Source organism: Littorina saxatilis, linkage group LG13 (assembly GCF_037325665.1).
Source record: "Littorina saxatilis isolate snail1 linkage group LG13, US_GU_Lsax_2.0, whole genome shotgun sequence".
In the NCBI taxonomy this organism is placed as follows: domain Eukaryota; kingdom Metazoa; phylum Mollusca; class Gastropoda; order Littorinimorpha; family Littorinidae; genus Littorina; species Littorina saxatilis.
This window is the reverse complement of record NC_090257.1, coordinates 31,444,235-31,456,734: the sequence shown is the minus strand read 5'-3', so window position 1 is coordinate 31,456,734 and position 12,500 is coordinate 31,444,235. Positions and strand designations below refer to the sequence as shown.

The 12,500-nt window shown below is 42.1% G+C and overlaps 1 protein-coding gene across 1 annotated transcript in view; it reads right to left on the bottom strand.

Annotated features, from left to right (window-relative positions):
* LOC138945501 (fibrinogen C domain-containing protein 1-like) overlaps positions 1–12,500 on the bottom strand; it is a 14,545-nt gene that overhangs the window by 679 nt on the left and 1,366 nt on the right. Inside the window, exons 2-9 of the mRNA XM_070316935.1 lie at positions 11,682–11,818; positions 10,925–11,141; positions 9,307–9,452; positions 8,119–8,815; positions 4,346–4,470; positions 3,433–3,529; positions 1,049–1,222; positions 1–185 (exon numbers count right to left, since the gene is read on the bottom strand). The exon at positions 1–185 is cut by the window's left edge and continues 679 nt beyond it. Of these exons, the coding sequence (XP_070173036.1) occupies positions 1–185; positions 1,049–1,222; positions 3,433–3,529; positions 4,346–4,470; positions 8,119–8,815; positions 9,307–9,452; positions 10,925–11,141; positions 11,682–11,818 (1,778 nt within the window). The remainder of the gene's footprint in view (positions 186–1,048; positions 1,223–3,432; positions 3,530–4,345; positions 4,471–8,118; positions 8,816–9,306; positions 9,453–10,924; positions 11,142–11,681; positions 11,819–12,500) is intronic.

Sequence of the window (12,500 nt, the reverse complement as noted above, 5' to 3'; positions counted from 1 at the left end):
CCAGACCAGCCCGTTCCGATTCGGACCACTGCTGCTGTTCATGTAGTGACCGTTCAGGTTGGAGCTGTAGCAGGACTTGAACCACCAGCCGGCCCCGAAATACTTTGCACAGCTATAGCCTACTCTGTCGTTGTCCCTGTCCTTGGTGGAGAACTGCTGACCACGGTGGCTATCCAGGCTGTCGCCTGGGGATGGACAGTCATAGGGTGGTCAGTGTGTGTGTGTGTGTGGGTGTGTATGTGAACGTGTGTGTGTATGTGTACGTGGGTGAGTGCGTGCGTGTGCTTGCTCGTGTGCGTGCGTGTGGTCCCAGCCTTCCCATTGGAACCACATCACGGCTTCCACTCTGGGTAGGAGCCGGCCGAAGCTCGAAAAACCCACTGTCCTTATGGGGATTTGAACCACGACCTCCCGGCCGGCAGTCCGATGCACTAACCACTGCGCTACGGAGGCCGGTTGAGAGTATGTATACGAACTTGTATTTCATAACAAAAGTGTGTCAGGTAGAAATAGAACAAGGCATTAGACATTTGTACACGTTAGGCCTAAAAAAAAATAGGTGTGGTTACGGTAACCCGACCTACCCTATTTTTAGGGGCCGACCCTATAACTTTTTATTACATTTGTCCACAAAAAAAAGAAAAAAAAAGAAAACGAGTGCAGAAAACGCAATGAAAGCGAAATCGCCCGAGTCGCACACTTATTTCCCTGTCAAGTAGGTTTAATTTGTACACATTAGAAAAAAAAGTTTAAAAAAAAAAGTGATTGCCTACCTTCCTACCCTATTTTTTTTGGCTATGTTACCGCAACCACACCTATTTTTTTTTTTTTTTTTTGGCCTTACACAAAGAGAGATAGAGAGGTGGAGAAAGAGACAGAGAAAGAGAGAGAAAGACAGACAGATCGACAGACAGACAGACAGACAGATAGACAGATAGAAGGATACAGACAGGCAGACAGACAAACAGACAGAGACAAACATAGACATGTGTGCTTCCCAAATGCAAAGCGTTTTGTGTCTTGAGTAGTATCCTTTCAGGGCACGTACCAGCGTTTCCTCCAGTGAATTTGTCAAAGCGCAGAGTGAAGTTGTGAGAGACGTCTTCCACGTAAAAGTTGCTGAATCTCGCATTCGCTTTGGTTCCGTCCCACAGGTGCAGGTCGATACGCAACTCGTCCCTCTCAGTCTGTGAGGTGGTCAGCTTGTGCAGCTTGTCCAGTCCTGTGCCGTGAAAACACACACACACACACACACACACACACACACACACACACACACACACACACACACACACACACACACACTTACACACACACACACACACACTTACACACAAACACACACATACACTTGCACACACACACACACTTACACACACACACACACACACACACACACACACAATGATTCATCACGTGATTATTTGTCATTTCTTCGTCCGCTAACGGTTAGTATTGGGCTGACCTAGATTTCTTTATATATTTTTATGCTGTACATTACAGGACATCACCTACACAAGGGGACACAAACATAAAACAAAACACACTTGGACAATTACAACACATATGGGGTGGGTAGGTATCAAAAATACGTTAAAAAAATGTTTAAAAAAACCAGAACCTAAGTGTTACATCAAAACATGCATATATATATATATATATATATATAAGCACCAATCCTTGTAAAAATGTATCTAATGTGTTATTATACTTTTCACAAACAAATCTTTGTTTAAGATTTCTACTAAATGTCTGAAAATGAGGGATCTTTTAGTTCGTTTAGGAAATAATTTATATACGTGGTGTTTGGCACAAATTACTGGCACATCAAAAACTTTATCGGTGACTACATTGTTCGCAACTCCAAAAAACCCCAGTTCTTTTGAAACTTTTAAATTGTCACAATGGGTGCAGTTTGCCTTTAACCAATTTACAAATTCTATCTAAAAAGTCTGCACTTTATCACACTCCCAAAACATATGTAAAAGGGTTTCTTCATTTCTACCGCAAAATGTACTCAACGACGTATCCACAATTTTTCGCAAAAATAGAAACCGTTCTGTCGGCAAAATTCTGTACAATAATCGGTACTGGAACCATCTCAGACAAGTATCTTTGGTTGTTTTAAAAACATGTTGAAAAATAACCTTCTTATCTAACAAACACCGCCCTGATATGGCCCTTCCTGGTCGGCTGGGCGTTAAGCAAACAAAAAAACAAACAAATCTAACAAACAGTTTAAAGATTCAGACCATTTTTCGATACATTTTGGGACCGTAACATGTTCAGTCAATTGTTGGTAAATAAGTTGTGTCTTACCTTTACAAATACATTTCCACACAATAGGCTCTGTAATAATACAATGTTTATCTAATTCTAAACCGATTTTTCTCTGATATTTTTTAACAGCCTGGATTACACCTTCATATAATAAAAGAATCTCCTCGCGCATTTGGATATTTAATTTTAAACGCATTATAGGATAAATATCCATTTTGTCACAAAATGTGACCAATCTGAACAATTCCATTGTCAATCCAGTTTTTAATGTACACTGTCTCTTTATCTCTGCGAATATTAACATTATAATGTAAACATTCTGATACAAAATCGTTGAAGGTTGTTGGGTCACATTTTCCATGTAATTTCTTTTTCTTTTTTTTTCTTTTTTTTTCTAACATTTTATTTCCTTTATATACACATAAACATAGCATAGCATACATCATACACCGAGTTTGTCAACAAAGCGCATACACACGTACATACCTAGACAAGACGCAGACATAGACAGTAGGGTGGGATGTTGAAGAGACAGGGGATAATGTTTAAATACATCGGTCCAAAACGGGTTATCCATTTTCTGCATCAAAACATTTGCAAATTCCTCTCCTCTCATATTAATTGTTATAACAGATGGACGTGCTTTAAACAATAATCGCGAAGGTGGGTCCAGTATTTTTCTCGAAAACGCTCTACGCATACACACAGACACCATCACTCTCGTCTCTATTCCCCGTCGAAGTTAAAACCTTCAGTCAAAACTTAAAACTATTAAAAGCATTTGACAGCTTCACAGAGGAAACATGGGAACAACGCCTGCGACAATTACGATGTCTTTGAAGCGAGAACTTTAGCTACGTGTAGCTGCCAGTGCATTTTCTCTCCCGAATGCGTAAGTGTTGACAAGTGGTCGACAATGCCTGATTACTTTACAGATAAATAAAGTTATTCAATGGATTCATTACAAATTGTAATGAATTTTAATATATTTCGGTTAAGATTGAATATGATGGATGCTTTACTTTTTGACATGCACATGCTGGTATACCAAAACAAAACAAAATTAGTTTTTCAAACACGCTTTTTTTTGTGTGCAGAACATAGTTATTTTACAAGTTGTTTTTAATTCATTTGTATAATGTTATAACGAACCTAGCCAGAAGCTGCCCTCCAGGTCACCAAACCCATTGCGATATTCCGTCCAGTTCTGGTTAAAGTCCACGGAAGCGTCCTGTCTTCTCTGGAAGACCTGCAAACAAAGAGCGGTATTAGTGAGTTGACGATTGCGTACATGGGTGTGTTGCATGGGTGTGTTGCATGGGTGTGCGTGCATGGGTGTGTTGCATGGGTGTGTTGCATGGGTGTGTTGCATGGGTGAGTCTGTTCGAGTGGGAGTATCCAATGAACCGTTTTTTGTAACTCCCTATCAGCTCCTGTGTGCAGACATACATTTTTGTTTGTTTTATTCGTCCATCAGAAGAAAAACAATATAGCTCTTTTAAAGAAAACTTGAGATGGATACGTTATATGTGTTAGCGTGCTCATGGAATAGTCCATTCATTCCATTTTGGCAGAGGGGATCGAGGTGGGGAGGGGGGTGGGTGATTGACAGCAGAATATTTTGGTCAAGGCATAACGGATGTAAAGGTAACACATTGACCTCCTCCTCCGATAGAGAGAGAGAGAGAGAGAGAGAGAGAGAGAGAGAGAGAGAGAGAGAGAGAGAGAGAGAGAGAGAGTGTGTGTGAGAGAGAGAGAGAGATAGAGAGAGAGAGAGAGAGATATGCGAACAGATACAGGACAATACTAACTCACTTGACACACACACGCAGGTGTCAACGCCACCCCCTATCCCCCCCCCCTCCCCTCCGCCACTCACGAATTCATATTCGCGCACGCACGTGCACACACACGCACATACACTCAAACACACACACACATACACACACACTGACAAAGACACACACACACACACACACACACACACACACACACACACACACTGACAAAGACACACACACACACACACACACACACACACACACACACACACACACACACGTACAATCCATCCTCCGTTGTCCGTGGTCTGATCACAGTAGACAGTGATTGGATCTCCTGAGATGTTGACTGTGCGGATTCCGCTTCGTGGATCGAGTTTCAACCAGTCCACACAGTTTGCAGGGGTGACTGGAAATGACATAATAATAAGAAGAAGAAGAACATTTATATAGCGCTAAATCAAAAACTTTCGTTAAAAAGGCTTGCTCTAGGCGCTTGACATCTAAACTAAAACGTCATTCACACTCTTTACAATGATGTACAAGAACTTCATGTCACACTCTTTCATTCAGTATAGCACCATTCACACAGTTGTTATTTTGTACAAGACAATAAGTTAGTCTAACATTTAGAATGTTCATAAGATGAAAACAAGAGAAAACCAGACTGATTAAAACAACTGTTTAGTGCTAACAAAGCATGAATCTTAATGATAACGTAATACATGTTTAACTGTTAAGACCATAAAAAAAACTATATGCTAAAATAACTTCGAACTTTTAAGAACTTCTTATAAGATACACAGCACATCTAGATAAACACCAGAATGATAAAACAAAAGGCAACTCATTAAAACTATTAAATGCATCAATGTCTAAAAAAAACCACGAAAGACTCAAATATAAGATACACAATTCTCCAGAATTGTTTATTAAAACTGAAACCGACCTGCTCAAAGTAAACCATACCCACCCCCTCCCTACCCACCCCCAACCCTCCTCCTACACTAAATACTAATTATTTCTACTCTTAACTTCCCAACTACACGTTATCCATAAACTATGCACAGGAACATGTGTGTCAGCATTATGTGGCACCGACATGACTTGTGCATATCTAGCTTACAGCTAAGACTACTGCAGTGAAAAATTATATTTATAATAATTTAAAAAACAAAAGACAAAAATAACAAGCTGAATAGAGATGGAACCGTTACAGAACAGGATGGCAAAATGTTGCGACTTTAGGAGTTGTGTTTCTGGAAGAGGTAAGTTTTGAGTGCTCGCTTGAATGACTGTACTGACTGAGAGTGGCGAATGTGAGAGGGGAGAGAGTTCCTTTGAGTAGATGCGCAAAATGCAAAAGTGCGTTGTCCATATGCTTTTGATTTTGTGTGTGGGATGACTAGGGTGCGGCTATCAGAAGAGGAGCGGAGTTGTCTAGCAGGAGTGTATACAGTGAGAAGTTCAGAGAAATAAGCAGGAGACGAGGCAGAGAAGAAGTGAAAGCAGAGAGTTGACAGTTTGTATTCAATGCGGGCTTGGATGGGTAACCAGTGGAGTGTGCGGCGAAGTGGTGTGACATGATCTTTTTTTCGTGCTTTGAGGATCAGGCGTGCTGCAGAATTTTGAACTTTCTGTAGTTTGTGCAGGAGGTAGAGTGGACAGCCAGAGAGAAGAGAGTTACAGTAGTCAAGTTTAGAAAGAACAAGAGAGCAGACTAGAGTGTTTGTAGTTTGAACGGACAGAGTATGGCGGATGGTTCAAAGTATGCGGACCTACAGATGTTGGAGATGTGCTTGTTGAGTGTCATGTCTGAGGAGATGGTGAAGCCGAGGTTTCTAGCTGAAGAAGAGAAAGAGATGTCGATATTGCCTACTTGGACAGACGAAGGTTGAGAATTTGGGAACTTAGTGGACTTTTTCATGCACAGAAGTGCCTCTGTCTTATCATCATTTAGTTTTAACTTATTTTCTACCATCCATGACTTAACATCTAAGATACAGGTCTGGATGGCGGCATGTGTCTCAGCGGGGGAACTAGGCTTATACAACTGGGTATCATCAGCAAAAGACTGGTTTGAAACGGAATGATTTTGAATGAGGGCAGACAAGGGTTTGGTATACATAATGAAGAGGACTGGGCCAAGTACAGAGCCTTGAGGGACACCGAAAACAAGGGGGGCTGGGGCTGATCTCTGGCCATCGACAAGCACAGCCTGAGTTCTATCCGTAAGGTAGGACTCAAACCATGCCAGCGCTGGACCAGAGATGCCATACAAGGTCTGGAGCCTGCTCAGCAGTGTGACATGATCTATTGTGTCAAACGCTGCCGAGAGGTCCAGTAGGGTGAGCACAGACACATCACCACCATCCAGAGCAGACAGAATGTCGTTGGTCACCTTGAGCAGGGCAGTCTCAGTACAGTGAGAAGGACGGTATGCTGACTGAGAATGCGAGATCAGATCATGAGTGTTCAAATACATTAACAGCTGCTTTAAAACTACTTTCTCAATAATCTTTGACAAAAATGAAAGGTTAGAAACAGGGCGGTAGGTATTTAAGACATTTACATCGAGATTGGATTTCTTAAGGAGCGGTTTCACAAGTGCAGTTTTGAACAATGATGGAAAAACACCAGACAACAGGCTATCATTAACAATCTGGGTGAGAACAGGCAACAGAAGATCAAGGTTTTCAACAAGTAATGGTGTGGGCAATGCATCAAGTGGACAAGTTGTAGGTTTGGATTTCAAAATAATCTCTCTAAGGTCCTTCTCACTGACTTTCTGGAATGCTAAAAACGTACAGGCAGGGGAAGCATCAACATGAGTGGGTGCAGCAGAATTAACAGCTAGCGTGTCAAGTTCTGATCTAATATCAGCTACTTTCTGGATGAAAAAATCACTAAAAACATCAGGCAGCTCACTAACAGGAAATACAGTGGGGAGTGGGGACACCTTAGTGCGGCCAGTCAAGCGGTTGCAAATATCAAACAGTTTCTTGCTAGAAGAACAAGTGGCAATCTGAGTCTGCAGAAAAAGTGTCTTAGCGGAGTGTACGATCTTGGTTATAACGTTCTTGGTGTAGTTAAAAATCTGCTTATGTACAGTGAGACCCGTCTGAAGGCACTTGCGCTCGGCACGCCTACGCTCACACTTTTCATCACGCAGTTCCTCACTAATAGCAGGATACCACGGTGCTGACTTGGACGGACGGACACGGCGACGCAAACTGGGAGCATGGACATCTAGAGCGGCACGGAGTACAACTTTAAGCTGATCAGCTGTAAGAGAAGGGGACAGCGCAGTCTGCAGCTCTTCCCTGAAACTATCTCTATCCATCGTACGCAGACAACGGACAGAAGTGAAAACAGGGGGTGGAGTGGGGGCCTAGTCATCAGATCGAACAAAACACAAAAATGATCTGAAGATAAAACATGAGAAACAGTTACAGACTGAACAATATGGTCATCAGGCCTATGCATAACCCAGTCAAGGATGTGGTTCTTCTTGTGTGTTGGTTGACTGACAGACTGTGTGTACTGAAAAACATCTAACAAGTCTAACATCTTGACAGTGGACGGGTGGTTACAGTCATCAAAATGAACATTGATATCACCAAAGAAAACATACCTCTTTTCAGGTACAATAATGTAACCATTCAACGATCCGAGGGATTCGCATCCTCCGAACGCAGAAGAAGAAGAAGAAGAAGAAGAAGAAGAAGAAGAAGAAGAAGAAGAACAAGAAGAAGAAGAAGAATAAGAACAAGAACAAGAACAAGAAGACGACGACGACGAAAAAGAAGTGCCTGATTCACTGCTGTACCTGGAAAGCATGCAGCCATGTACACCTCCGACAGGTTAGTAGACAAACCTGCCAACCAATTAAACAGAATTCATCTTGGAAGTATACCAATCTTTCTCTCTGCCTGAGCATTGAGACCGTGCAAAAAAAGCATTTTGAAGAAAATGGATAAGGCCCTTGGGAAAAGGATAGGGATCCTAAGGATGCTATCTTAGGTCGTGCTAAATATGTTGCGTGTTGTGTACTCACTTCGTTCCAGTATGTTCTTCGTAGAATTAGTTAGTGCAGATAACTGTGTGGTCAGATTGAGTTGGTCAGCTTTCATCTCTCCTATGGTTCCATTCTGGTGTTGAAGAAGATTCGCATAGTCCTTGTTCACTCGCACCATATCGGCCATGGTTCTATTCTGTCGCGAGATCTGCATCGCCTGGTGTTGAAGAAGATTCGCCTGGTCCTTGTTCACTCGCACCATATCGGCCATGGTTCTATTCTGTTGCGAGATCTGCATCGCCTGGTGTTGAAGAAGATTCGCCTGGTCCTCGTTCACTCGCACCATATCGGCCATGGTTCTATTCTGTTGCGAGATCTGCATCGCCTGGTGTTGAAGAAGATTCGCCTGGTCCTCGTTCACTCGCACCATATCGGCCATGGTTCTATTCTGTTGCGAGATCTGCATCGCCTGGTGTTGAAGAAGATTCGCCTGGTCCTCGTTCACCTGCTCTAGCTCCCTCTGGCGGGCCCCCAAGAACGACAATCTGGCGTCCTTGTCGTCTAAGTAGAGCTGGGCTGCAGCGTTCAGCGGGGAGGTAGCGGTCAGACAGCGGGCAGCGGGGGCGGAGGGGGGCAGTTGGCAGGAATAGTTACCTCCCTGGACAGGGCTGGACAGAGACAAGACGAACGTGCCATTGTCCTGGTAGCTGCTGTTCCTCACCTCACCTGATGGTGTCTGACAGACAATCAATATTCCACATACAGAGAATTCAGAGAATATCAATGGTGATGTAAAGTGGACTACTAAGAAGGAACGACACTGCAGAAGGAAATGGTGAAATAAGATAACTGAAAGCATGTACTGTCCTGACTTCGGAAATAAAGTCAACGTTCTGTCGGTTGAGGTCGTGCTGTGTGTCCACTGTGAAAACTAAATGCAACAGTAGTAATACAACTGAGTTTGTGATAGTTCCACACAGAGACATGATAGACTGTAGTAATACTGACAACACACACACACACACACACACACACACACACACACACACACACACACACACACGTGCGCGCACACACACAAACACACACACACACACACACACGCGCGCGCACACACACACACACATTCACACACACACTCATATATACACACGGACAAACAAACACACACTCTTACACACAAACACACACACACACACGCACACAAAGACGCGCACACATACGGACCTTCCAGACAACATCAACAGGGGGATGACCAAGGTCCACAAATTGAACACAGTGTAGCTGCAGTGTCCAGTCCTCTGTGACGTCATCTCGAACCACGTCACCTAGTGTGAAGTAGAGGTCGCCATCTTGTGTAGCTGGGGCTCTGTCTGCAACGAACAGTGAATTTGCTCATTAATATGTCACAGTACATTATCAACTTCGCACGGTAAATTTACTGTTTCTGCCAGAGTTGATTCACAAATGTTACATTGGCTTTTCAAATGCAATAGTACTACATGTTTTGCCAATCACAAATTGTAACACCCATAAAATAATAATGCAAATTGATGAATGTAGCTATCATGTTGCTTTACACTATTGTATCTTCATCAACGCTTGCTGGTTTGTTTGTTTGTTTGTTTGTTTGTTTGCTTAACGCCCAGCCGACCACGAAGGGCCATATCAGGGCGGTGCTGCTTTGACATATAACGTGTGCCACACACAAGACATAAGTCGCAGCACAGGCTTCATGTCTCACCCAGTCACATTATTCTGACACCTGAGCAACCAGTCGCTTGCTGGTAGTTGATGCTCATCATTAACAGCTATTGCGTTTTCAGCGTAGCAATAGGGTCCGATATTTAGACGAGACAAGTATAATGCCGACGAGTCGAAAACGAGTCGCATTATACTTGTTCGAGTCTAAATATCGGACCCTATTGCTACGCTGAAAATACAATAGCGATTATATAGCTGTTCTGACCTTTATTTGTTGTTCCAAACTTACAAAATGACAGTTTTTGCGTCGATGCGTTGGTTTCAGGTTTTAATAGCAGACGCCGTTTCTTATGCGCATTAGTTTTGCGCAGGCGCCACACTGACTTTGGAAAAAAAACTCGATTTGACAACACAGCTGAACAGCTTTTTATTAGTTCATTCGTATACAACAAAAAGAAGTTTGAGTTTTTTTTAATTTTGAACAAGACTACTTATGAAGAAGACCAAAACACAACATCAACGGAAAACTAGAAACAACTGAAGAACTAGGATGCAACAAGGGGAGGAAAAGAGAACAGCTAATCCGTACAAAGCGAGCAGACGGCAGCGACGTTTCCAGTTTGGGTGAATGGCATTTATACTTGTCTCGTCATGAAGCGAATTTTTCAACCTCAGTTATAAACGACTACATGAATGTTAGTGCCATGGGTTGTATATCAATACTTCAGAGGGGAAGTGGGGTATTTAGTGTGGAGTTACGAGATAAGAAAAGCCGAATGCGAAAATTTTGGGCATTTTGTGGTGTTTAGGGACAGAAAATAATAGGTTTAGTCCTGTTTCATCGGGAAGTTAGCAGAAAAGGGTGTGCTATCGACATTTGTAAAGCTGAAAAACATTCCCGAGAAGAATTTCAAGTTGTCAGTGTATGCTGTTGTCGATCAGTGAAACATCGTGTGGTACAGGTGGGTTAACCGGAACCATGCGTCTTTGTTATTGACAATATGCTTTTGGATATTGAGAAAAATGGCCGACTTCCGCAGCATTATGCTCGGAAGAGACCATCCAATCACAGCCCCCGAATTCCCCCACGTGTTCATCAGAATAGCTATATAGAAAGCCATCACACCAAGAAGCAAATTACCGGTAACAGACAGCGTCACTGTCCTCTCAGCTGAAACAAGCTCGGACGACTTTGCTCGCTGAAGCTGCACTCGCACAGAATAGTTGCCGGAATCCTGAGGTCTGGCGAAGCGTAGAGACAGTCCCGCGTTGGCGAGAAAACCTAAACGAACGCTGTCCGTCGCGTAGAAATGTGTGCTTTGGTTGGTTGCTATGGTTGTCTTTTCCTTGTCCGGTGCCTGGAGAAAATATTGCCTGGTCAATTTATTGTAATACATTGACATTGAAAGAGGGAGAGAGAAAGAGAGAGAGAGAGAGAGAGAGAGAGAGAGAGAGAGAGAGAGAGAGAGAGAGAGAAAGTGAGAGAGAGAGAGAGTGAGAGAAAGTGAGAGATAGATAGAGAGAGAGAGAGAGAGAGAGAGAGAGAGAGAGAGAGAGAGAGAGAGAGAGAGAGAGAGAGAGAGAGTGAGAGAGAATGTCTTGGAAAAATATATATATATAAGTATTTCGAACCGTAAGTTCATGAAGCTGACGAAGCAGGTTAAGCGGAACACGTTATACCCTTTCCCCGAACTCTATATGACATTAATGTAAACAGTCTTGTTTTCTCCTTTTCTTTGGAAAAACTGAATCAGCTTGTTTCAGGAAATATATCAAATCTTAATCGTGAAATAACTTCTGTACAATTGAGCCTGTAGTGAGTTACCTGTTTCCATCACTCACAAATGGTTTGTGTTGTATCAAAGTTTTGCTAAAATATTGAAGCTAATTCGGCGAACCTGAAAGCTCCACTCAATGTTGAGAATAGTCTCACTTCCCGTCAAGATAGACCAAGGGAAGGACGCGCTGCCTCCTAGACATGCCGTCATCTTCGCCTTGTCTTCAGGGCCTCCGTCCCACTGATACGCCTCCAACGCTGTACAGTGATAAGGCGTCTCAATTACTCCAAATAAACTTGGCCAAAAAATTATTGCAACAAATTTCAAACACAAATTAAAGCAAGAATTCCCGTGTCATGTGATTAAAACTTTTTTCCCAGTTACGGCCGTTCACTTAACCTTCAGGAACACCTTTTGGATTAAATATTTCTTTTACAGTGATCACGTGACCGCCGCTCAAGAGAGTTTTGTTTGGTTATTTTAGGTAACATTTGAGTTATCAGACATATTTCGTAATTTATTGTATTTCTTAACAAAAATTACCAGTGAAAAATTCAAATATGGAAAGGGTTATATTCTCCAGAGATGTGTACCAGGGGAAACCATGTTACAAAGGTGATATGTCTTTAATGAAATAAGACATTTTAACAACGGCTTGATATAAATTGATTTCATAAATAAATACTAGTTCCAATTTTATCCTTGGCCTGCAGAGAAAGAATACAAATATTCTTGCACATTTTGTTCGTCTACATTCAGTAAATTACAATGGTTTCAAAGTACATCACATTTGTCATATGGAAACCCAAAATTTGTGACATGGATTTGAATACCAACATTTTTTTGTTTTAAGAACACAAAAATATGTTCTTTGTTTTTTTGTTGAAAGTTTGTATCATTATCTAACTGAAGTATTACCGAAAAAAGTGAAGAGAATAC